The 24464-nt window shown below is 45.8% G+C and overlaps 1 protein-coding gene across 1 annotated transcript in view; it reads right to left on the bottom strand.

Moving 5' to 3' along the window:
• The window catches only part of SPHK2 (sphingosine kinase 2), a 30360-nt gene extending 8661 nt beyond the window's left edge, over window positions 1-21699 (bottom strand). The window contains exons 1-2 of the mRNA XM_066628907.1: window positions 20696-21699; window positions 1242-1391 (exon numbers count right to left, since the gene is read on the bottom strand). Coding sequence (XP_066485004.1) covers window positions 1242-1391; window positions 20696-21119 — 574 coding nt within the window. The 5' untranslated portion in view covers window positions 21120-21699. The remainder of the gene's footprint in view (window positions 1-1241; window positions 1392-20695) is intronic.
• Window positions 21700-24464: the final 2765 nt, after the last annotated feature.

The raw sequence follows: 24464 nt of genomic DNA, 5'->3' as shown, positions 1-24464 counted from the left end.
GCACAATATTCTGTGGCAAGGTGGTTCACAGATTAATTACATTATGGATAAAGAAATATTGTATTTTGTGTGTGTTTTAACTCTCAAGCCAGTCAATTTTAGTGGATGTCCCCTGGATCTAGTGTTGTGCAAGAGCAAAAAGAACTTCCCTCTATCTATTCATCCCAGGCATAATGTTATGTCTAAATCATGCCCCCAAGCGCTTTCTTTCTAGATTGAACAGCCCCAAACATTGTAGCCTTTCCTCATAATGGAGATGCCTCAGCCCACTGACCATTTTGTTCAGTCCCTTCTACACATTTTCCAGTTCCACTACATCCTTCCCAAGATGCAGAAACCAGAACTGGACAGAACACTTCAGATGCTAACTTACCATTGATCTCTATAATGGGATAATATTGGCCATTTCATTCAATTACTCTTTTAATTATCCAGAGCAGCAGTTCTCAAGCTGCAGGTCCAGGACTCACCAGTGGCTTGTTTCCCAGTTTTTGGTGGTGGCAAAATTGACAAGGCAGATTAGGTGATGTGCATCAAGGGTTAAACAAGCTGCTACTTAAAGGGGAGCAAGCACTTCTGCCCATTCACCATTATAGACACCTTGGCATTTATAAACCAGACAGTAGCCTTTAGGGCTTCTAGAAAGTTTGAGAACCACTGATCCAGAGCATGCAATTGGACTGCTTCATAGCTGCAGCATACTTTCATTGAGCTGTCCACCCCACCCCACCTCTGGATCTCTCTCCTGAACATCATACACAGCTCAGAACCCATCAGCATATACGTGAAATTATTTCTTGCCCCAGTGTGTATGCCTTCACACTTACACCTGCCATTTTGTCCCCCCACCACTCCCCCAGTTTAGGGAGATCTTTCACAAGACATTCTAGATTTGATCACTTGGAAAAGTTTGGTGTCATCCAAAAACAATTTATCACTACATTCCCATTTTCAACTTATGCAAGAATAAAAAAAAGCACCCTAGGATCAGAAGGTTCTGTTTCATCAAAGTTTCCCCGCTTGCTTCCCACAGTGACAAGCCAGATGGAGGTTCGATTTAGCCAGCAGCCATCAATGGACCCATTGTCTTCCATGAATTGGTCTAATCTCCTTTCAAAGCCCCCTGAACCAACACCGCATCTGGTGTGGACTGCCATCAGAGTGGTTTGTTTCTAGCAGAGAGCAGCATAGAACTCTCAAATTCTCTGGCACTCATTTCCCTCTTGCCCTTTCAGCCTTACCTGTCCGGATCAAGTTGAAGCTGATATCGGCCTCTGTAATCATAGGGAGGATGTGCGTCTGGCACCACTGCAAGGCGTTGCCCTTGCCTCCATAAGGGTTTAGCAGCAGGAGCAAGCGGCGGGGACGTGGTAAGAGGCTACGGGTGATTTCTGGCAGGAGGAAAAAAGAGAAAGGTATGAGTTGCAAGGTGCTGCTACCACTGAGGTGCAGTGGCTGTTTCTCCCTGGACATACCTGGTGCAAAGAGCAAGCCACTTCTGTCGAATGTTGCATAAACGCAACAAGGATCAAATGTGTACAATTGGGTCGGGGAAAAAACTGGTTAAGAAATTGGTGCTTCTGTAATATGCATGTCTTGGTATTCACCTGGCACCATGGACTGCTTCACACATTAGATGTTTTACTGGTCCACACAGAAAAGATTGTATATAAACATTCTTACAAATTGTGGGCCCGATCCTATCCAACTTCCCAAGGCCAATGCAGCCTCAAGGCAAGGGAACAAACACTCCCTTACCTTGAGGAGGACTCTGTGACTGCCTCTACCATTACTGGATGCAGCATGTGCCCCACTGGCACATCTGCATCAGTGCTTGAAAGCTGAACAGGATTGGGCCCTAAGTTTTCAGCAACATTGCACACAGAAGAGAGCTGGGGCTAGCCAGAGTTCCCTTGCTATGTAAATGTTCCTTGACTGCATTTCAGACATTCAGGGTAAGGTTAAGAATCCCAGAGAAAATTGCAACACCCCTTCTAATAGGTCACCTAAGTGGGATGGCCAGCATTCACTGGTGTCTGTTCCAGAAGTGGAGAAGGACACTTATTTTTAGTCATTCACAAAATTCATCTGGGATTGTGGGTGTCACCTCCCCTTCTGGAAGTGCTCACATGTTCACTGCACACATGATGGCAAACATACTTTTGCCATTACATAATATTTGATGCAGCCACCTCTAGTTTCAAGCTGTCCAATTACACAGAGATTCTTCCTTGCTCATCTTCCAGAAGCAGCTGATTCTGATGAAAGGGATGCTATTCAGACAAGAAGCAGGCAAACAGGTTTAAAAAAAATTTTTTTTTAACCGAGTTAAAGAAGAGCTGTCATGAGGCATGTTCATTCCTTTCATCCTGCACAACCTGCAGTCAATACGCTTGATAGGACTTAAACACTGCAGGAGCTGTATGGCCACTGACAATATTAGCGGGACAGAAAAACTGTGCAGGCACACCATGAGCAACAATTGTCATCTTCAAATTCCTAAAGAAAAAAAAAGGTGTTAAGAATACTGTGCCATCCATATACATAGCCCTCCAAATAAGCAATGAGAGGACAGGTCCCTGCCTTAAGGGACTTGCAGTCTAGAAATCAACACAAGGCAGGCAATAGTGGAAGGGGAGGATAATAGAACTAGAAGCAAACAGGAGAAGAACGTCCCATTATTTTCATTACAGGTACTCAGGTTTGGTTGCAGAAGAGTATTATTAATTATTAACAGTATTTATATACCGCTTTTCAACTAAAAGTTCACACCATACAAAGGGTATGGTGTTGCTTAACCTATTAACATACAGTACACGTTGACAGAGTGCTGGGTGCATGCCATGAGAACACGACTCAGACCAGCCTTGCCTGGTTTAGCTTGGGCTGATGAAAAGCGGAGCAACGTCCCCAAGGCCATTGGGTGAAAGGCCAAGCCTTGGTTTGCTGGTGCAACCTCCCCAACCCCTTGCTGGCTTGCAAGAAGCCTTGACTTGGAAAACGTCCTGACAAGCCACGCTTTGCTTGGCGATCCTATTCAGACCTGCAAACACCACCGCATCCTGGGAGCTTCCTGGCTTGGAGATAAACACGGCCATGTGTGGTCACAAAAAGATGTCCTTTCAGCCCTCAGCCTCCCTTGCCAATTTCAGAAAAAACTCAATCAAGAGCCTTATGCTAATCAAGACGGAGGTCCCCCTTGCAAGGATGCTACACTATAGCAGACAAGCCTCTCTAACAGAGATGGGCAAACAAAGGCAATCAAGACAAACATGAATTGGTCTGGGAGGAGCTCACCCCATGACACATCATCCTACTGAAAGTTTCCCTATAAAGAGATTAATCACAGACCCCTTATTGCCATTATTCTCCACCACCCTATGTTGTATACCCCCTGTTGGCACTATGTCATGCCCCTCACTCCCTCTTCAAGCCAAGAACCACTGTGCCAACTGGCCCTTAGAACAGGTGTCAGGCTGCTCTCTTCTTTTTCAGCCTCTCTCCGTTCCCAAGTGCACCACCTTGGCCCACCTTTCAAGAAGCCTTCCCCTGGGTAGCCTTCCCCTGACCTTGCTTTCTTCCCTGAAACCAGCTGGAACTTCTGCCTAGCCCCATTTAGGCTTACTTGTCAGAGTCTTTCCTTCCTCTTTATTCCTCCATTGAAACAGGAGGTTGGTGTACTTTAGCCACTGAGCCCCATGATTTCCACCATCAACTCCAGTCTCTTCCCTACAGACAGATAGGTTACCTTGGCCTTTGTTACCCCTGACCATTGGCCCCCATATGCATTATTTATTTATTTATTTTTTACATTTTTATACCGCCCTTTCTCCAGAGAGCTCAGGGCAGTGTACACAGCTGCTCCCCTCCTTTTGTCCTCACAACAACCCTGTGAGGTAGGTGAGGCTGAGAGAAAGTGACTGGCCCAAGGTCACCCAGGAAGCTTTGTGGCTAAGGGGGGATTTGAACCTGGATCTTCCAAGTCTAAGTCCACCTCCCAAACCACTACACCATACATTAACTTGTATGCAGTAAAACTGACAACATACTTATTGTTTTAACCCTTCCCCTTTTTCAATAGCATAAGAAACAAGGATAATCATGTCTTCTATTTGATCTTCTCCTTGGAGACTTGAAGCATCAGTTAGAAGTGATCATGTGGTAGGAGAGTCAAGTCCCGCCCCATAAGTAAATGAAACATTTTACAGTCCATCCAGGGGCTTGCTTGTTTCCTGTAGCACTGGTTCCAGGCTGCAAAGAACTCTGACCTAATCTCTGTCTGTCACTCATGCACACCTTGCATCTTTTAAATTCTCCCTTCTCTTTACTATATGGGTATCCCCACAACAGAGTGTTGCATCCATACCCTCTTCTCTCTCCTTTGATCCAGTGGGTTTTGCCACAAGCCAATATCACTGATATCCTTGCAGATGTAGTCAGTCTTCCCTGTGTAGCCATATTACTCATCTGCAAGACCTTGAAATCACTGCAGAAAGACCATGTGGTCAAGCAGACAGGCAGCTTTGCAAATGCCTTTGTTCTTTTGTCTAATTTCCCCCAAGGACAACTGGTCGGAGCCAGTGTATCTTACTGGGAGCCAAGACATCATGAAACCTAGATTTCTAAAGGGCAAGCTCAAGGGCGCCTGGGCGTGCTCCAGCTTGGAAAACACCGACAATGCTTCTGCAGAGAATGCTTCCATCTGCAGTCAGCCACCTGTCTCCCTGAGGGCCAGAGAGGTGTAAGTGTCCAAAAAGCTGCAACTCCATGTCAGCACAACTAGGGACCAGTGAAAGAGCAGTGACAGGGGACTTTATGCTGGTTTATGATTTGTCTCTAATCCCACTTGTATTTTTGCTAAAATCCACCCTGGGGTACTGCAGTCATCCAAGTACTTTCCAAAGCTGACTTTTTGTTTTGTTTCCTTCCTCCTTGACTTAAGCAATCCCTTCCCCTCCTATTTTTTTTTTTTTTAAAAAGGCCTTTCTTCTGTTTGAATCCTCCTTCCGCTTATTGTGTGATCTAACTCAGACAGATCTTTGCCCCAGTTCTCTTGGTTCCATGCTGGAGTGTAGGTTTGTGGGAATTCTCCACACAATTGGGAGAGGCTTCCAATGCTAGTCTCTGTCTGGTTTTTATCCCTGTTGGAAACTACCAGATTTTACCTCCTGGAATAGGGGAAGATCAGGAAAAAAGAAGAAAACCCTGGTCACCAGTAGACTGCTGAAGTCAGGGTAGGGAATTCTGTAGAAGAGTTTAAGTGGAATGAAGCGGACTGTGGTGAAGCCACAGAAAACCAGACGACTGCAGTAGACAAGATGAGAGATAACCAGGGTTATACTGTCTTTATCCTTATAGAGGCAACCCTAATCATATGGCAATATTTATTTACCCAGATAAGGGCCTTCTCAGTTGTGGCACCCAGCACCACACCTTTGGAAGCAGCTGCCAGAAGATTCAAGGGCAGCCCCCCCAATACATGGTTTCCAGCAGGGTTTGAACCTGGCCTTTGGAAAGGGAAGTACTCTGTAGGGATCCCTTCTTAACTTTTATGGTGCTTTACATTATTTTATATTTTCTTTTATTGTTATCCTTTAAATTTTAATGGTCTTTATTTTAATATTTTACTCTGATGTTTTTATCTCTATGTCAGTGGTTCTCAAACTTTGAGGGAGCTTTGCTCCCTCAGTAAGTCTTTGTGGGAGGGAGCTAGGGCAGCAACATGATCCCCAGGATTGTGTTGCTAAGGGGGGCGCTTTCACTTACGTTCAAGTAGGTAGGGCTGCAGCAGGTGTGGGGAGCCCTGCGCAGCTCTCCCCAACGCTTGGAACATTCAGCAAAAGCAGGCACAAAGCACCTCCTGCGAAACAGAAGTGCTTTGTGCCTGCTTTTACTGAAGATTTCAAGCCTCAGGGAGCACTGTGGAGGGCTCCCCACACCTCCTGCAGCCCTACCTATTTAAATATGTGAAAGTACCCCCCTTGCCCTCCATAGGGACGTGATCCTGGGGATCACTTCCCTGTCTCTCCCCTTCCTCTGCCCATTAAAGGGACAGGGGAATCTTTACACAAACTGGTGGGTTGCAACCCACCAGTTTGAGAACCAATGCTGTATTTGTTTCTCTCTTGTTATACTGCTTTGGGTTTTTAGTAAAGCAGTATAGGAAGCCTTTAAATAAATAAGGTTTAGGAAGCCCTTTCAGGAGAAAAATTTTCAGGGCAGCACACAATCAATAGCTAAATGACAATGAAATAAAAACATATTATTTCAATGATTTGACAATGAGCATAAATGACAATGAGCATAAAAACAGCTATAGCACTTGAAAAATTAAGCAGAGCTCTACCCTAAAGCACACTGAAAAGTCTGGGGAAATTTCAAAAGAGTTTTCAACTTGGTGACAAAAAGACAACAGGGCTGGGAGCAGAAGAGCTTCCCTGAAGACAATATCCCACATATAGGGTGCCACAATCCACAAGCCCCCCCCCCCCAATCTCTGGTCCATCACCTACCCAACCTCAGGTAGTACTGCAACAAGATGACCAGAGGAGGCCCTCAGATGAAGAGAGAAGGGTTTGGGGCAGGTGGAAGCCATTGGTCCTTCAAGCTCATATGATCTTGCTTGCAGCTTAGCACCCCCGCGAGACTTTACACCCACTAGAAACAATCTTCCTCTTGGTCTCCGACGGAGCCATTTTCAAACACCCTGGCACCTTAGAAATATGCCATAGGCATACGATAAAGCAGCCTAGCAGAGCATAGAGGAAGAAAGGAATAGCAAGGCAATAACCAATTCAGCTTGTTATAATGCACAGCTGATGGAACTTATCCTCATTCACCAAGGACCAGACGGTTTAACTAGCTCCCTCCCTCTCACAGATGCTGAACGCTCTTCTGGCAGCAAGAGAGTCATGCTCACACAGCACTGTTCAGCTCACTGCAAGCAGGTTTGAAATCAGGTTCGTCCTACAGAGGATGGTATAGCCTGGTTGCGGGTGAAGGCTCTTTTTATTGGGTTGACACCAACACTAGGTTTCTTTTAAATACAAGTCACTTTTCATGCTCCCACAAGGTGGCATACACAACTGATAATTTTTTGCTGTGCTGCTTTACAACTATGCCACTTTGAGGTATGATCTGGACTTCTGTGCAGCCCTGTTTAAAAAAAGGGTCGCCTGGATTGCATTTGTAGCGTACAAATTAACACGCTGAGCCCACAGTGGACTTTTCTGGTAGCTTGGAGAAATTTTTGTAACTGGCACAGAAACTGAACACAGAGCAGGAACAACCCTTTAAATACGAGACGAGCTTGCTATGATTTCTCTAGAGATTGACCTATGTGAAGAATGTCTGAAGCATGAACACCAATCTAAAAGGTTCTGAAAGCTGAAATCTCAGACACGCCTTGCCAAGTGTTCACTGTACAGTCTGCCCTTTAGACCCATGATAAATACACTGTAAAAGGCGATATCACATTTAAGAAAACATAGTCCACACTATCTGGTGGCACACTGTTGCCAACATCCTATCACAGGTCTCTTTCAGGCTACAGCACTTGGGTGGGGGCCCTCTTGTGACCAACTTCTTCTTAACGCCAAATACTATGAATGTCTACTCAGAAGTCATATAGTCATTAGGGTTTACTCCCAGATAGAATCCTGAACCAGACTACCAATGGGGGGCTTGCACTTCACAGATCAGACAAAAATCCCCAGCATGTAGAAAACAAGATGTCAGGGAGAAGCATTCCAGCTAGCTTTCTATGAGCAGAGACTTTTCTATTTAGTGTTCAAGCACGAAAACCTCCAACTACAGCAGTACAGCCTTGACACAGCTTTCTTTTATTCTCTTTATACCCCGCTTTTGCATCAATTGACTCCCAACTCAGCTTACACACAGTGTGCACTTTTTTATGGACAGAAGTTGCTTCTGGCCCCTATCATAGGCTGGGCTACAATGAAGACACCAACCCACAAAAGGAAGCCTGCCACGCTGCGCAGAGACTTTCCAGACAAGGTTGTTGAAGATGGAGAAGACTCCACGTTGGTCTCACTCTTGATTTGCTCTTGCCGCCAGGAATGGCTCCGATGGCAAGGAAGGGCACATTGAGGAGCCCTGAAAAATCTAGCACTGTGCCCCCCTCTGGGAATGCCACTGGCACACAGTTTGGCTTGGGAGGCTTTGCCTCCTGATCAATTTGCCACACACCTTACAGGGCACAGTCACAATGCCACAGGGACTGTGGCAGCCTGGGCAGGCGGCTCTACCATTCCCTGCCCAGCGCACAGCAAATTTGCTGGAAGGTTTCCAAGCTGCATTCTCTATAGGCAGCATTACCTTGGGTCGCAGGCCAAATTTGACCTGCAGGGCATAGGTTGCTGGCGCCTGCTCTTTAGTCTAGAGGAAAGGGCTAGAACAGTGATTTTCAACCTTTTTTCATCTCACCGCGCACTGACAAGGCACTAAAATTTTCAAGGCACACCATCAGGTTTTTGACAATTGACAAGGTACACCATGCTGCCAGTGGGGGGCTCACATCCCCCATTGGCCCTACTAATAAATGACCTTCCCCCAAATTCCGGTGGCACACCTGATGACCACTTGTGGCACACCAGTGTGCCATGGCATAGAGAATGAAAATGGTTGGACTAGAAGAATCCACAAGTAGGGGCTGCCTGACAGGTTTAAAAATTTAAGAACTATCAACTCACTGAAACAACCTTTCTTTCCAGTTGCCACCATACACACCTAGAAACCAAGCCAGGGTGAGATTCTGTTGATGAAGACAACAAGGGTGGCTCCACTCTCAGTGGCACCTGCGGAGTTTAGTTGTGTAAAATAAACCAGCTGGAATCTGGGACACAGCTTGGGGGAGAGAGACAGAAAGAGAGGGCACACAAGAAGAAACATGCCTTTCACTTCTCAAATGAGTAACACATGGGGCCAGGTCCAATTTAGCCTATACTGAAATGGCCTGCCTGAGCATATCCCTTAATTTTTAGCAGATGCCCATGTATTCCTACGCCATGAAGAAAAGCACGACACATAGGAACATAAGAACAGCCCCACCGGATCAGGCCATAGGCCCATCTAGTCCAGTTCCTGTATCTCACAGCAGCCCACCAAATGCTCCAGGGAGCACTCCAGGTAACAAGAGACCTCACCCTGGTGCCCTCCCTTGCATTGGCATTCTGACATAGCCCATTTCTAAAATCAGGAGGTTGCACATACACATCATGGCTTTTAACCCATAATGGATTTTTCCTCCAGAAACCTGTCCAATCCCCTTTTAAAGGCATCCAGGCCAGATGCCGTCACCACATCCTGCGGCAAGGAGTTCCACAGACCGACCATATGCTGAGTAAAGAAATATTTTCTTTTGTCTGTCCTAACCCTCCCAACACTCAATTTTAGTGCATGCCCCCTGGTTCTGGTGTTATGTGAGAGTGTAAAGAGCATCTCTCTATCCTTCCCATGCATAACTTTGTATGCCTCAATCATGTCCCCCCTCAGGCGTCTCTTTTCTAGGCCAAAGAGGCCCAAACGCAGTAGCCTTTCCTCATAAGGAAGGTGCCCCAGCCCAGTAAACATCTTAGTCTCTCTTTTGCACCTTTTCCATTTCCACTATGTACTTTTTGAGATGTGGCGACCAGAACTGGACACAATACTCCAAGTGTGGCCTTTACCATAAATTCGTACAATGGCACTATAATATTAGCTGTTTTGTTCTCAATACCTTTTCTAATGATCCCAAGCATAGAATTGGCCTTCTTCACTCTACCACACATAGGGTTGACACTTTCATCGACCTGTCCACCAACACCCATATATCTCTCTCCTGATCTGTCACAGACAGCTCAGAACCCATTAGCCTATATGTGAAGTTTTGATTTTTTGCCCCAATGTGCATGACTTTACACTTACTTACATTGAAACCATCTGCCATTTTGCTGCCCATTCTGCCAGTCTGGAGAGATCCTTTTGGAGCTCCTCACAATCACTTCTGGTCTTCACCACTCGGAAAAGTTTGGTGTCGTCTGCAAACTTTGCCACCTCACTGCTTACCCCTGTCTCCAGGTCATTTATGAAGAGGTTGAAAAGCACCGGTCCCAGGACAGATCCTTGGGGCACACCGCTTTTCACCTTTCTCCATTGTGAAAATTCATTGACACCCACTCTCTGTTTCCTGGTCTTCAACCAGGTCTCAATCCAGGAGAGGACCTGCCCTCTAATTCCCTGACTGTGGAGTTTTTTCAGTAGCCTTTGGTGAGGGACCGTGTTGAACGCCTTCTGAAAGTCCAGGTATATAATGTCCACGGGTTCTCCTGCATCCACATGCCTGTTGACCTTTTCAAAGAATTCTAAAAGGTTTGTGAAGCAAGACATACCCTTACAGAAGCCATGCTGATTCTCCCTCAGCAAGGCCTGTTTGTCTATGTGTTTTGAGATTCTATCTTTGATAAGGCATTCCACTATCTTACCTGGTATAGATGTTAGACTGACCGGCCTATAGTTTCCCAGGTCCCCCCCTTTCCCTTTTTAAAGATTGGTATGACATTTGCTATCCTCCAATCCTCTGACAGCATGGCCGTTTTGAGGGACAAGTTGCGTATTTTAGTCAAGAGATCAGCAACTTCATTCTTCAATTCTTTAATAACTCTTGGGTGGATGCCTTCAGGGCCCGGTGACTTATTGATCTTTGATTTATCAATGAGGTCTGAAACCTCTTTAAACCTGTGACTTAATTCCTTGGTCAGGAGGAGCCATTCGGGCAGCAGTATTTGCCCGAGGTCTTCTGCCGTGAAGACAGATGCAAAGAACTCATTTAATTTCTCTGCCATCTCTAAGCCTCCTTTTATCTCCCCTTTCTCTCCCTCACCATCCAGAGGGCCAACCGCTTCTCTGGTGGGTTTCCTGCTTCTAACATATTTGAAGAAGCTTTTATTATTTTCCTTAATGTTGCTGGCCATGTGTTCCTCATAGTCTCGCTTGGCCTTCCGTATCACCTTCTTACATTTCTTTTGCCACAGTTTATGTTCCTTTTTATTCTCCTCATTAGGGCAAAACTTCCATTTACGGAGGGAAGCTTGCCTCTCTGGCTCATTAACCATGCGGGCACCCTCCTGGATTTAGTGGAGCCCGCTTTCTTTGTGGTATACATCTCTGCTGGGCCTCTATTACTGTTGTTTTAAGCAGCCTCCATGCACTCTGGAGAGATTGGACTCTTTTTACCTTCCCTTTCAACCTCCTTCTAACCAGCCTCCTCATTTGAGGGAAGTCTGCTCGTTGGAAGTCAAGTTTTGTGAGAGATTTGCCTGGTATTCTTCCCCTGACATGCATGTCGAAACGGATCACAGCATGATCACTGTTCCCCAACGGCTCCATAACATTGACATCTCTAACCAGGTCCTGTGTACCACACAATATTAAATCCAGAGTCACCTGTCCTCTGGTGGGCTCCATGACTAGCTGCTCTAAGGCACAGTCATTTAACATGTCAAGGAATCCGGTATCCTTTTCGTGACCAGAACACAAATTGACCCAGTCTATATGAGGATAATTGAAGTCCCCCATGATTACAACCCTGTCCCACCTTGTCACCTCCCTGATCTGTTTCCTCATTTCAAGGTCCCCTTCCAGTTTCTGGCCTGGAGGACAATAATACTCCCCCAGTATTACATTGCTCCTGGGGTCTGGTAATTTAACTCACAGAGATTCTATGGTGGAGTCGAACCCGCCTTCAATCTCTACTTTGCTGGATTCTATCCCTTCCTCAACATAAACGGCCACCCCACCTCCAATACTCCCCTCCCTGTCCCTCCTGTAGAGTTTATAGCCCAGGATTGCGGTATCCCACTGATTTTCCACATTCCACCTGGGCAGAACCTTTTTAAATTTGTGCATATTACAACTTTTCTAGAAATTGCGCTGGAGGAGGTAGGACGACAGCAGCTATTGAGTACCAACAGAAAACTCTGCTTCTATTGCCTTGAGACCCATCATTTCATAGCCAAACAGCTTAACCAACTGTTTCATTTACAGAGTGCTCAAGCAACTTTCAAACAAAGTCTCATTGTCTTTACAGCCTGCTTTTCTTTCACCCTGGGACTCGAAGCAGGGCACAGTGAGTTCTCAACCATTTCTTATCCAGGCACTGACCAGACCATGGCGTCTCCAGGTATCAGCATCAGTCTTTAGATCAGAAGATTCCAAACTTTTTGGCACTGGGGCCCCACCTAAAGAGAGGTTTCACTCTACCAGCTGCTCCAGCTGTGACTATAATGATTGGGCAGCAGTGCTCCCCCCAAGTGGCAGATGGTTTAACCCTTGATGCCTCATCTACCCTGTCAGTTTCACAAACCCCACAAAAAAACTGGGTTGTGACCCACAGACCCACAGATGGAGAACCACTGCTCTAGGTAATCCTGGAGATTTTAACTGGACCTGATTTTAGAAATGGGTTATGTCAGAATGCCAGATGCAAGGGAGGGCACCAGGATGAGGTCTCTTGTTATCTGGTGTGCTCCCTGGGGCATTTGGTGGGCCACTGTGAGATACAGGAAGCTGGACTAGATGGGCCTATGGCCTGATCCAGTGGGGCTGTTCTTATGTCCTATAAGAATTGACAACATCACATCAGGAACCAAAAATCTCCAGAGATGGCTTCAGTCAGAACCAAGAGCCTTCAGATGATACATTAAGACATATGGAATATCTCGATTTATGGCTACATTTTTATTTGCTTTAGATGAGAGAGATGACCGACCATTTGGCAGCTTTTGCTTTTAATATATATTGATGGATATAGTCAAATGAAAGCAAGAAGATCACTTCAGGTCATGGAGAGGCAGAGCCCCAAAGAACAGCTTTTAAGAGTTGTACTGATTTCTTTTTAAACACGTTTTCAGAGGCTGGATCATTTTGGGGACTCCACCTTAGATCCATCTCTGTTTGCTCCAGGATCCCGTTCAGAGGGTCCCAATTCATTTTCAGGGGAATTAAATAAACTCTTTTTAAACAGTTCTTTGCTGCTATCGCTTGGTAACAAGAGGCACATCAGGTGTCCCCTGATGGACAATCTTTTTTTCTTTTTGCCCATAAGCAGCTTGGCACCTAGTACAGCAAACAGCAGAGCAGCTGCCTTTTTCCATGACAGCAGTGACCCTTTAACAGTGTCCCAGACTGCTTGGCATCCCAAGCTATTTACACACACACAGGGGCCCGCTAGGATGCAGCAGCACCTTCCAGCTCCTATCACTGCCAAAGATTTGTATCAAAAGATTCCTTTATTTAAAAAAAAAATGCAAATACAAATCATGGTTCCAAAACAAGGACCCTATTTAGTTCCTAGATACCTCGGAACCAAACCCAAATCACATTTGTTGTGGGTTTGCGGATGTTCCCAAAGCAATGCACACCTCTAGTAGCCAATTAAAACTCCTTGCAGCAATACAGTCTGGTGTTCACCAGCATGCCCTTCCCAACCCAGTCTACCTTCGTGATATGGGCAGGACTGTGCCCCAAGGAAAGTGCTGCTACACTGCAGAAAGTGCTTGTAAAGCATAATTGCCTCTGACAACCCAAGTCCAATGCTGCAGGTATTTCCAAGACCAAAATCATTCCTTTTCAAAGAACAGGGGGTATGTCTGCAAGAAGCTGCTTAAGCTCCCTGGGGGGCATGGTGTTTTTCTGGAACAGATGGAAGGGAGGTGAAGAGATTCGCTTATCTTACAGCAACAGAGAAGGGCATGCAACGTGAATCTTGTCACTGGTCACACTGTTCTATAAAACCACCCAGACAAACAACAAGGTCAATAATAAATGAATGAATGTTGGCCTAGGCAGCCAGCAGAGAGTCATAAGAACATTCCTCTTTGCACACTGAAAGAGAGGAACAAGAAACCAAGAGAGGCCAAGCCCATGAGTAGGCGAAGTGGCTTCTCACCAAGTAAGACCTTTGGCCCATTTAGCCAGGGACTAAATGGGCAGTGCCTTCTCTGGGTATCAGGTAAAGGCCTTTTAACTCGAGATGCTGTGGGACTTTCAGGGTGCCTCCCCCCAAAAAGCAGTCATGTATGGCACAAGGCTGGAGATTCATTTCTATTTAATTGCTGAAGCATAGGAATTTTTAAAGCAGCTATTTCCTTTTCCCTATCCCCATACAGTCCAATGTAATAATGGTCACACAAGGGGTATTAAGTATGGAAAACACTGTACATTTTGAGTCAGCTCTTACAGCTGGCCTACACAGTCAGCAGACTCTGATGGTCAATTCTTTTCTGGACTCTACTATTCCGAATGTACAGCAGTGAAGAAGAAAGTGCTCTCGTCCTACTTTTTAAAATCCTTACTAGTTCCATATTAAACCAGGCTCCAACTCCTCCCTGATCCCTGCTTTCTGCATATTAGTGCAGAATGTGGCAGCTCGGGGGTGGCTATGGGTGTGAGACGATGCGACTCTGCTGGACCACTGCTTCAGCAGCTACACTGGTTGCCTATTCGCTTCCGGTCCCAATTCAAGGTGCTAGTTCTAACCTTTAAGGCCCTCCATGATTTGGGTCCAGGCTATCTGAAAGACCACCTCCTTCCACACCTTCCAGCCCACCCTCTTAGGTTATCGAAGGGGGCTCATCTACAAGTGCCACCTCTGTCCCAAGTAAGACGGGTGGCGGCTCGGGGCCAGCCTTCTCTGTAGTGGCACCACAACTATGGAATTCCCTTCCAGGGGAATTAGAACTATTCCCTCCCTCATGGCTTTTTGGCGAGGGCTCAAAACATACCTACCTGTTTCATCTGGCATTTGGTTGAGGGGTGGATGTTTGCTGTCTGTGGCGCTGAAACACGGCTGTGACTTGACTGCCTCCCTGGACTAATTTGTTCTCCCAGTGGGATATGTTTTGCTTTGTTTTGTTTTATGTTTCACTGTTCAATTTAAATATAATGTTTTCACCTGTTGTGATACTTTTTACTTTATTATAGATCTTTGTAAACTGCCTTGGACATTTGCTTTGGCGTGGGAAAGGTGGGATATAAATTTCTCAAAAATATTAAAAATATTATGCATAGATGTGTCTGCACACATTTATACAGAGAAGGTATTTAAATTATAAAACCTTCATACCTGCAGTTTGGGAACATTATTTTTCCTCTTAATGTTTGCAATTGTGCCCTACACTCTTCAGATAACTTTGCTATGTTGATGTCAAATCAATTGTAAACACACAGAAAAATCATTTTTTCTGAACATCAAGCATGCACTCACTTTTTATTTCCTTACTCCATTTTTATCTCATTGGTCCTTACTCAGGGTGGCATACATGATTCTCTTCCCCCACCATTCCTTTTTAACCTCACAACAAGCCTGTGAAGTAGGCTCAGTAACCAGCCCAAAGTAATCCCATACGTTTCACAGCTGATTGGGGTTCCCTAGTTCTCATTCACTTTGACCAGGGGTGCCCAACCCCTGGCCCAATGGCCATTTGTGTCCCTTGGGGACCTCCAATCCAGCCAGTGGGGATCCCCCAGTTTCCAATGAGCCCCTAACCCTCTGAAGACTTGCTGGAGCCTGCACTGGCCTGACATGACTGCTCTCAGCGTGAAGGCCAACTATTTGACTTCTTGCACAAGCTGTGGGCCAAGGTCTCCCTCCACTGCTTGCTGTTTCACATTTGTGAAGCAGCAGCAGAAAAGGAAGGCTGGCCTTGCTTTGTGCAAGACCTTTTATAGGCCTTGAGCTATCGCTAGACCTTCATTCATTCATATAAGTGCCATCTCTAATATCTCTAATTCATGTAAATTTATTAAAATTTTAAATGTAAATTAATTATTTTTTCCCCAGCCCCCAACTCAGAAGGATGATGTGGCGCTCCTGCCAAAATGTTTGGACACCCCTGACTTTAACCAATACACAGAGCAACTTTGCCCTATAGAAATCTGTTCTCTACTAGACAGTTTATATCTACTTGGTCCACAAAAGGCCTACTTGGCCTTTTGTTGGGCAGATCAGATCAGGATCAAGGCATGGGGAAAAGAGTTGCTTCCACAGCAGTCCAGATCCAGATTTCCTCCTCTAGCTGCTATTCACCCCATGAAGAAGGTTCCCACTGATAGGAGGGCAAACACTTTAAGCCAAGGGGTGTAATGGTCGGGGAACTGGTGGCTACTCCTTCTTCCACCCCACAGTCTTGATTTGCTTCTTAAAAACTGAATCTAACCAAGCACGTGAACTTCACCTTCTTTATCCCCGAATCACATGTTTAGACGTCAAGTTTCTTTGGGCCATAGTAATGCTTTTCAGCAGGGGCAACCAAACAGCTGGGTATGTGCACATCTGACTCCAAACCACAACAAGGAAGTGAAACAAGACACTGCCTTATTCAAACCAAAAGTCTTTGAGTCTGCCAAGTCTCAAATTACTGCTTTGCAGTTGCAAAGTGCTAAGATTAGGCCCAGAGGGGTCAGCCACCACACATAAAAGGACGAAATGATAGGCCACCCTCTTCTCCTGGGCATTTGGGGTCCCCCTTAGGATATAAACACCCACTTCTTTTTGACGATATTCTTCAGAGCCTGGCAGAGGAAATGAAACCCTAAAAGGCTTATTTCTTAAAATTTATATTTCTTTCTAATGTATAAGGTGGAAGCATGACTGCAGTGGGGGGGATGGGACACAAAGCCACTTCCATAGGGTTCGCCAGCATGTTCTATGATCAAGGAAGCTGCCAAGGCATTACAAACAGGATATCAAAAGCTGGCTCTCCAAGTTTCGAGATAGCACATTGCACCCATGGACAGAAGGCCGACACCTGTGCCAAGCCAGGGCCAGCCCAAGGTTTTCTGCCACCCTGGCAATTTGAGGCTTTGCTCTCCTCCCCACGCTTGAACATGCCAAGGAGACTAACAATAGCGCATTCAATATCCTGCCTGCTCCTAGATCATTTTACTCTCTCCCCCCCCCTTTTTTCCTTCTGTTGATGTACAAACATATCTACAACCTGGGCAACTAACACTTTTAAGAAGGTTCTCGTGGTTTCCCCCAGCAAGGACAAAACCATTGAAAGTTTATGGGGCTGTGCAGCCTCCTCCTACTGCACAGAAAGCCACTCACTCAACAGGATAGTTGATACAATCAAGGCACTTGTCCTGGAATCCAAATTACTTCTCTAGACAAACCAGCCAACCTTGTAACTCACTGACAGATGCCCATCTTGTTGTCTCCTTAACATAACCTCTCCCACAGGCTGTTGAGAGCACAGAACTGAATAATGCCATGGACACCGCCCTGATCTCCTTGGAAAAAGGCTAGTGTGAAATGCGATGCTTTGTGGCAGCACCAGTAGCCTTCTACCAGTATCACCTCCATTACTTTGCGTGCTTTTGTGCAAGGCCTCATCAATGGGTTCTACGGAGCCTGGGAGAGGTGGGCCATGCAGCCAAGAACTTTTACAGCCTCTGCCCTTCTTAGATGTTCTACGTAAAGATGCGCACTCACATCAACAGGGGATGAAAACATGAAGGAGGATCTCCAAACCAAGTGAGTGCTAGGAGGAGCAGGAACTTTTCTGTTGTGGCACCAAAACAACAGCCTGCCTGGGGAAGTTCATCTGGCTACCACATTACACACATTCTGGCTGCTGGTTAAAACACAGCTCTTTCAGGAGACCTCTGGGGAGAATTCCTATACCTATCCATATTATTACTAAGAAGATTTATGTCCATTTTTCGACAGAACAGTTGAAAAATGAAAGTGCTGTTTGCTTCATTACAAGTTGCTTGTTTTAAATATCTTATAGTTAGTCACTCAAGACTCTTCAAAGAAAAAGCAGTATTAAAAAAAAAGTTGAACAAATAAGTGAATCCACTGGTGCTACTGGGGCAACCGGCTCTTCACCAATCTTGGAGACAGGGAGAACACCTGGTCTTGCCACCCTCTGGAGACAACCTCAATTCTGATCAAAGCTCAGCAAGTAGCCAGGAAATGCATTGCACCCTCTCAGCCTTGCCTATCCCACAAAGCTGTTGCGTTCTAAACAGCTTAATCTGAGCTGCAAGACAACTTCCCCTCCAGCCTGAAATAACCATTTTTAAACTTAATTGAGCAATTTGGTACAGTACTTAACTATCCGGACAGCACATCTCACTTTCACCAAGCCATGATGTTCGCATCAAACAAGTCCTGCTCTTGCTGTATTAAACCAAGCTCCGGTGCAAGATGTAGTAGACTAGACATACTGGTGCCCGTTCTACTAACTACCCCAGTCTTCTGCAGATACAGACCCATGAAGAGCCCACTACCTTGTGCTTCCTTTTCTATGCCCTACTCTGGCCCACTGCAATATTGCCCCCAACCCCCCAGATTTTCCTATCACAGGAATGAAGTTCTTTTCGCCAAGACAACATGAACTCAAGAATACCACCAAGGCGGGAGCATGTCTGCTGCCTCGCCCGGCCTCTTGAGTGAAACAACATGTTTTGATCATTCTCAAAAAATGTGTCCGACGCCGCAGCTGATCCATCTTGTTCCATATAACTCAGTGGGAACAACTGAGAATCCAACCATCTCCTAAACTTGCATAGCCCTGCCCTGAGCCCCCATTCTCAACCATGCTAGAACACAGCAAACCATTGGTAAGTGGCGTGGATCTACAGACAGTACATGGCTGGAAGGTCCAACTTTGTCCCAGGTTTCTGCATCTTTTAGCCAAACATCACAACTGCTCTTTTGAAAGAAAAATGTTACTAATGTTTCATTTAAAACATAAGTTTATTCCAACACCTGCCAATCAAGACGGAAGGGCAAATATGGAAGCTCCCCTGCTTAACAAAAGGTTTGGTTCCAGGGATTAGTTTGTAATTTTTTTTTGCTGTTGTTTAGTCCAACATTACTATTACAACCAACATTATTATTGGTAGTGAAATATGATAAAATGTATTTAAAGTACACATGCAGAACAATACTCCAATATTCCTGCTAGAGTTGGCTAGAATAAGACTGGCAATGTTTGGGAATGGGTGCTAATGCCATCTACACACATGTGGTCAGGCATGGTCATATCTTGAAAGTTCTTAAGTTGGGGAGCATTTGGACCAAGGATTTGAAAATTGAATTCAGCAGTTCTGGCTCCTGTACCCCTAACAAGAAAAGCCAGTCACACCACCTGAAGGACATTTACATGAGTAGTATTAAAAAGAGCTGCAATAGATTTTTCTCTTATAGGTTTAATTTGGTTACCCAGTCACTTTCACACTGCAAATGGCAGGTGTCTGTCAGAAAATCAAATGCTGGCTCAGTTGTCGGGCTTGCCCCTCTCTTCCATGTGTCAGGAAGGGTACGCAGTTTTATTTTAAACATACCGTTTACTCATTTGAACATCTGTTTCTTTAAAAAAAGTGTGCGACTCTTTCCAGGGACTGCACAACAACTCTGTGGGAAGTAGGTTTGTGATATCTCAGGCTCTAACCAACCAGGTGTGCACACTGCCAGCTTTTGAAAAACTGCTTCTCCTCCTCATCCACCCCATCCTCCAGAACTCAACCCTAAAGAAAATAGTTCAATGAAACACATCAGTGAGATTGCTGCCAGAGCAGTGGTCTTATTCAGATAGATGACAGATGCTGAGTACACCCTAAATATCTCCTTCCTGAGCTAGAACACAAGGTCCTGAGAAACAGCCACCTCAACTACAGTCAGTTCTTGTTATAGAATCATAGAATTGGAAGGAATCTAATAGGTCATCTAGTCCAACCCTCTGAGCATCTTCAACAGATGCTTGCTGAGCCTCTGTCTGAATATCTCTAGTGAGGGAGAGTCCACCAACTCTCTTGGCAATCTGTTCCACTGCCGAACTGCCCTGACCCAGGAATTTTTTCCTGATGTCCAATCAAAACCTCCTCTCTTGCAGTTTCCTCCACCTGTCTCTTATCCACAGGGGTTAGGTTCCTGGAAAACATAGTGGATACTGAATGAGCAGATACCAAATAATTAAGCCTATGGGGGACAATGGGGTTTGATTCCAGGGGACATTTTTTACCATACATTCTATCAAAGTTATGAACCTGAATCTTGAAGTATATGGGGATGGTGAAAGTGAGGGCTCCTCTACAATGCCAAGATCTTATGTTTCTTCCTCCATGCTGGCTATCCCTTGACTTGTTGAAGGTTGCCAGCATCAGAGATCAGCAGTAGGAAGGGGGTTTCTTCACCTGTTTGCCTCCTCCACCTGTCTCTTGGCTCCTTCCCTTGGCTTGCCCCAGCCCCAGAGCAGCCCTCAGGTAGCCTTCTTGAGACCTCTCATCATCAGCCTCTCATCATTGCTGAGATTGTGAAGGCTCAACTGGAGTCCCCGAGATGGTGTCCAAGATGGTGGGGCAAGTAGGGAAGTGGACACAAATGTGTCTGACAATTCTTCAGGGGCCAATACCAATGCCCATTAGATGCAGCACCAGCACCGGACTAGCAGATAATGAAAACAGAGTTGCAAATAATGAGAGAGAGGGGCAATTCTGCCCTTTGCAGATAAAGAGAACTGACTGTACTTAGACGTTTACCACTATAATCTAAAAGACAGAAAGAATAATCAATTTGTAACCCAAAACGCTACTTTCCAAGAAAGACTTAATCACTTGCAGGCAGCCAGCACTCATGGTCACTCAAAGAGCAATTACTCAGGAGGGTTAGATAGAGCATCTCTCTTACCTGTTTCGCTTGCAAGAGAAACCCCCAACACTAAGCACTTGATTGCAGCTGCCCATTTCTCTGCCACCTTCTGGTTATCTTCATAGAGCTCTGAGCTATCAACCTGGAAGGTCTTTGCAGCCCGCTGCCGTGTTCGGCTCAAGCCCACTGCCACTTTCCTCTTCTTCAGTGGGTAGGAATAGACACAGAAGTAAGCTGACTGATTTGCAATGGTATGGCTGCGCAGTGTGTGACATCCAATCACATCAATCAGTCGTACCACCACCCGGTGATCTGTGTCTGGCTTGGGCACCAGGCGTTGAATATGCAACTCTGTCCTTGTGAGGCTGAGGACATAACGGGTTCCCTTGGGTGGATAGGCCCCAAATTCCCCATGGAGTAGGGTTTCAGAGCCATCCCAACATGTCCCCGAACCGAAGCTCATCTCGCTGTAGAGCCCCAGCTTTGCAGCTTTGCTCTGTTCCTTTCAAAATGCTTCTTAAACAGCCAGCTGAATCTATCCCTTTTCCTTAACCTCTCTTTCAGGGCACTGGGCTTAAAAAGCAGGATTTAAAGTAATTTCCACATCCAAATATTTTCTTTAATCTACTAAGCAGCTAGTACAACCTTTAAACCAACAAACGCCATCCACAGCCCAAACTCCTTAAGCCTTGCACTGAGTTTCCTCTTCCTTCATTTAACAAGCAACTTTGTATCAGAAAGCCAGACAGGTTTTTTAAACAAAGGAAACACACAGACACACACAACATTTTGCACAGGTACACAAAAGTATTCAGCTGGGTTATAATTAAAGCCCAAGAAACGAAGAACAACCTGTCTGAGCCAGCAGATGTTTGAAACAAGAATGGAAAAGAGTAAATCCTGGTATCAGATGGTAAGTAAAACAAAGGGAAAGAGATCCATCAACTCCTGTATTGTCTAGTAAAACAGGTTGTTACTTTAGATTGGAAGCCAGACAATCTTGTTTACAGAAAAGTAACTTCACCCTCAGGGAGAGCATTAAAAAAAATTTACTCAGCAAGTTTCCCCAGACTCAAACCGGCTGTCTCAGACCATATCCAGTCAAGGAAAAGTGAAACTGTGCCCCCAAAAGATGTTAATAATAATAATAATAAATAATAATAAAACTTTATTTCTATCCCACCCTTCTCCCCAAAGGGACCCAGGGTGGAATAAAAATGGAAGTGCTGCCCCAGTGAAGCTGAGAATGAAAATGGAAGTGCTATTTGGAGAAGAAGTGGCAATGCTTTTTATATTTCCAGTAGGAACCCAATTAAAATAAAAAAAATAAAATAGCAGATTTCAGCAGCTTATCCCAGTCGTATCACCTCCCCAGCCTTAAGAGGAGTTTCAGTCTTAGCACAATTTTGTATCACCTGGCAAATCTACCATATAAAGAGAACACAGAGAGAGAGAGACACACACACACACGGAAGAAAGAAAGATCCTTGGAGAATGTCAGACCCCACTTATAAATAAAAGGGGAGGGAGTAAGAAAAGTGACAACAGTAAAAATAAAACAGATTCTCTGAATAAAATTCTAAAAGGGACTACACAACTCAGGCACCTTTGTGCAAAGCATACAAGACCTCAGCAGGAGGAGAAGTGCAGCTTGCTTGCAATCTATGGAGTGGAGGCTGGGGAGGGGAGCAGCAGCCCTAGCACATTCCAGTGGGCACCTGACCCCTCCTGGCTCTGGCGTCCCCTCCTGGCTCCTTCCCCTGCTTGCTCACTCCCACCTGCCTCTGCCCCTCATTCTTCTCCTTCCAGCTGCTGCCTGTCCCTGCAGGACTCTCCCTGTCCATGCTAGACCAGGAAGTGCTCTGCCAAGGTGGGGGGGGGGGAAAGGAGAAAAGAGAAAGGGGCGGGGAAAAGGCTCCTGGCAGCCTATCAAAAACAAGGAAAGCTCTTGGCTCACCCAATCAGAAATGTCATCCCACCAATGCTGAGCATTGGTGGTGAGGCCGCCATTTTTGGCAAGGGCAAAAGCGGGAATGAAGCCAAACGCCCACCATCTTAACTAAGGGCAAAACACACCGGACGGTCAAAGACAGGACGAGCCATTCTGGACTTAAATATGTGTGTCCACGAAGGCGGGTTGTTTCCTTAGTGGGGGGGTTTAGTGGTCGGGGGGGGTCACGGGGTGTTGGGAAAGGCGGCTTCAGCCTCCCTCTACCGCACAGTCAGCGGCGGCCATCTTTACTAAAGGAAAAGTGAGCGCAACCAATGGGGAGGAAGGCGTGGCCGCCATTTTAAACACGGGCAAACGACTCCGTCAGGCAGCCATCTTAAGTGAGGGCAGGTGACAAACTTCACATGCTGCAGCCATCTTGGGTGTGGTCAACGGCGTCCACAGCAACGTGCTTTGAGTCTGGAGGGGCAGCCATCTTTGTTACGGGAACGCCAGCTTCTGTGGCTGGATTGGTTCCTTGTCTCCAAGGCAACTGAGTGAGGGCAACAGGAGATGGAGGACCCACTGAGTACAGGAACAGACTGTACGACCTTAGTACCTTAATACCCCAGGGGATGTTCCTGGTGAAGCCATTGCCACGTCTTGTGGCAAGGAGTTCCACAGGCTACTCACAAAGGAAGAGCCCCACTGGGTCGGGCCAAAGGGGGCCCATCCAGTCCAGCCTCCTGCATCTCACAGTGGCCCCCCAGATGCCTCAGGGAGCACACAAGGCCACAAGAGGCCTGTATCTGAGCCAGATGCCGTGGCCACATTCTGTGGCAAGGAGTTCCACAGACTAATCACATAGGAAGACCCCACTGGATCAGGCCGAAGGGGGCCCATCCAGTCCAGCCTCCTGCATCTCACAGCAATTTCTGTCCAGTTTCCAGGGCCAGTGCAGTGGTGCCAGCGGGGCATGCGCTGCATCCTTTGGTGGGGTGGCAGTCACAGACCGTCCTCAAGGTAAAGGAACATTTGTTCCCTTACCTCGGGGCTGCATGCAGCTGCACAGTGCTGTAAAACTGGACAGGACTGTGCCCTCGTTAATTTAAATGCATTTCTATTAAAACCTTTTGCTTCAGCAGCATCCCATTTCTAACTGTTAGTACTTTACAGACAGTAGCTGCATCACTGCAGATACAGGGCCAAATCCTATACAATTTTCCCATGCTGGTACAGATGTGCCAATGGGGCATGCACTGCATCTTGAGGTAGGGAGGCAGTCACAGAGGCCCCCTCAAGGTAAGGGAACCGTTGTTTCCTTACCTCATGGCTGCATTGCATTTATACCAGTTGGATAGGATTGGGCCCTTACTCCCAGGAAAATGTGTATAGCAGTGTTTCTCAAACTGTAGGTCAGGACCCACTAGGTGGGTTGCAAACCAATTTCAGGTGGGTCTCCATTCATTTCAATGTTTTATTTTTCATATATTAGACTTAATGCTACCACAGTATGTGACTGCATTTGGGGAAATGTTACAGACCTGTACTTGTAATAAGCCACTATGTATATTCTTTTAACAATGACAGTCAATAGGACTTACTCCTGGGTAAGTGTGGGTAGGATTGCAGCCTAGGATTGTAAAAAATTTTCCTGCTTGAAGATGTCACTTCTGGTCATAATGTCACTTCTGGTGGATCCTGACAGATTCTCATTCAAAAAGTGGGTCCCGGTGCTAAATGTGCAAGAACTACTGGTATATAGGATTGCAGTCATCAAGTTCTCACTAAAGTCCTAGATTTCTCCATATTCTCGTAGGCGGAGTTGTCACTTTTAAATCTTGAGGGGCACTAAAGATAAAATAAATATTAAAAAAA

The sequence above is a fragment of the Tiliqua scincoides genome, chromosome 5, assembly GCF_035046505.1.
Source record: "Tiliqua scincoides isolate rTilSci1 chromosome 5, rTilSci1.hap2, whole genome shotgun sequence".
NCBI classification, from domain to species: Eukaryota; Metazoa; Chordata; class Lepidosauria; order Squamata; family Scincidae; genus Tiliqua; species Tiliqua scincoides.
The sequence above is the reverse complement of the archived record's forward strand: the minus strand, read 5'-3'. Positions and strand labels throughout refer to the sequence as shown.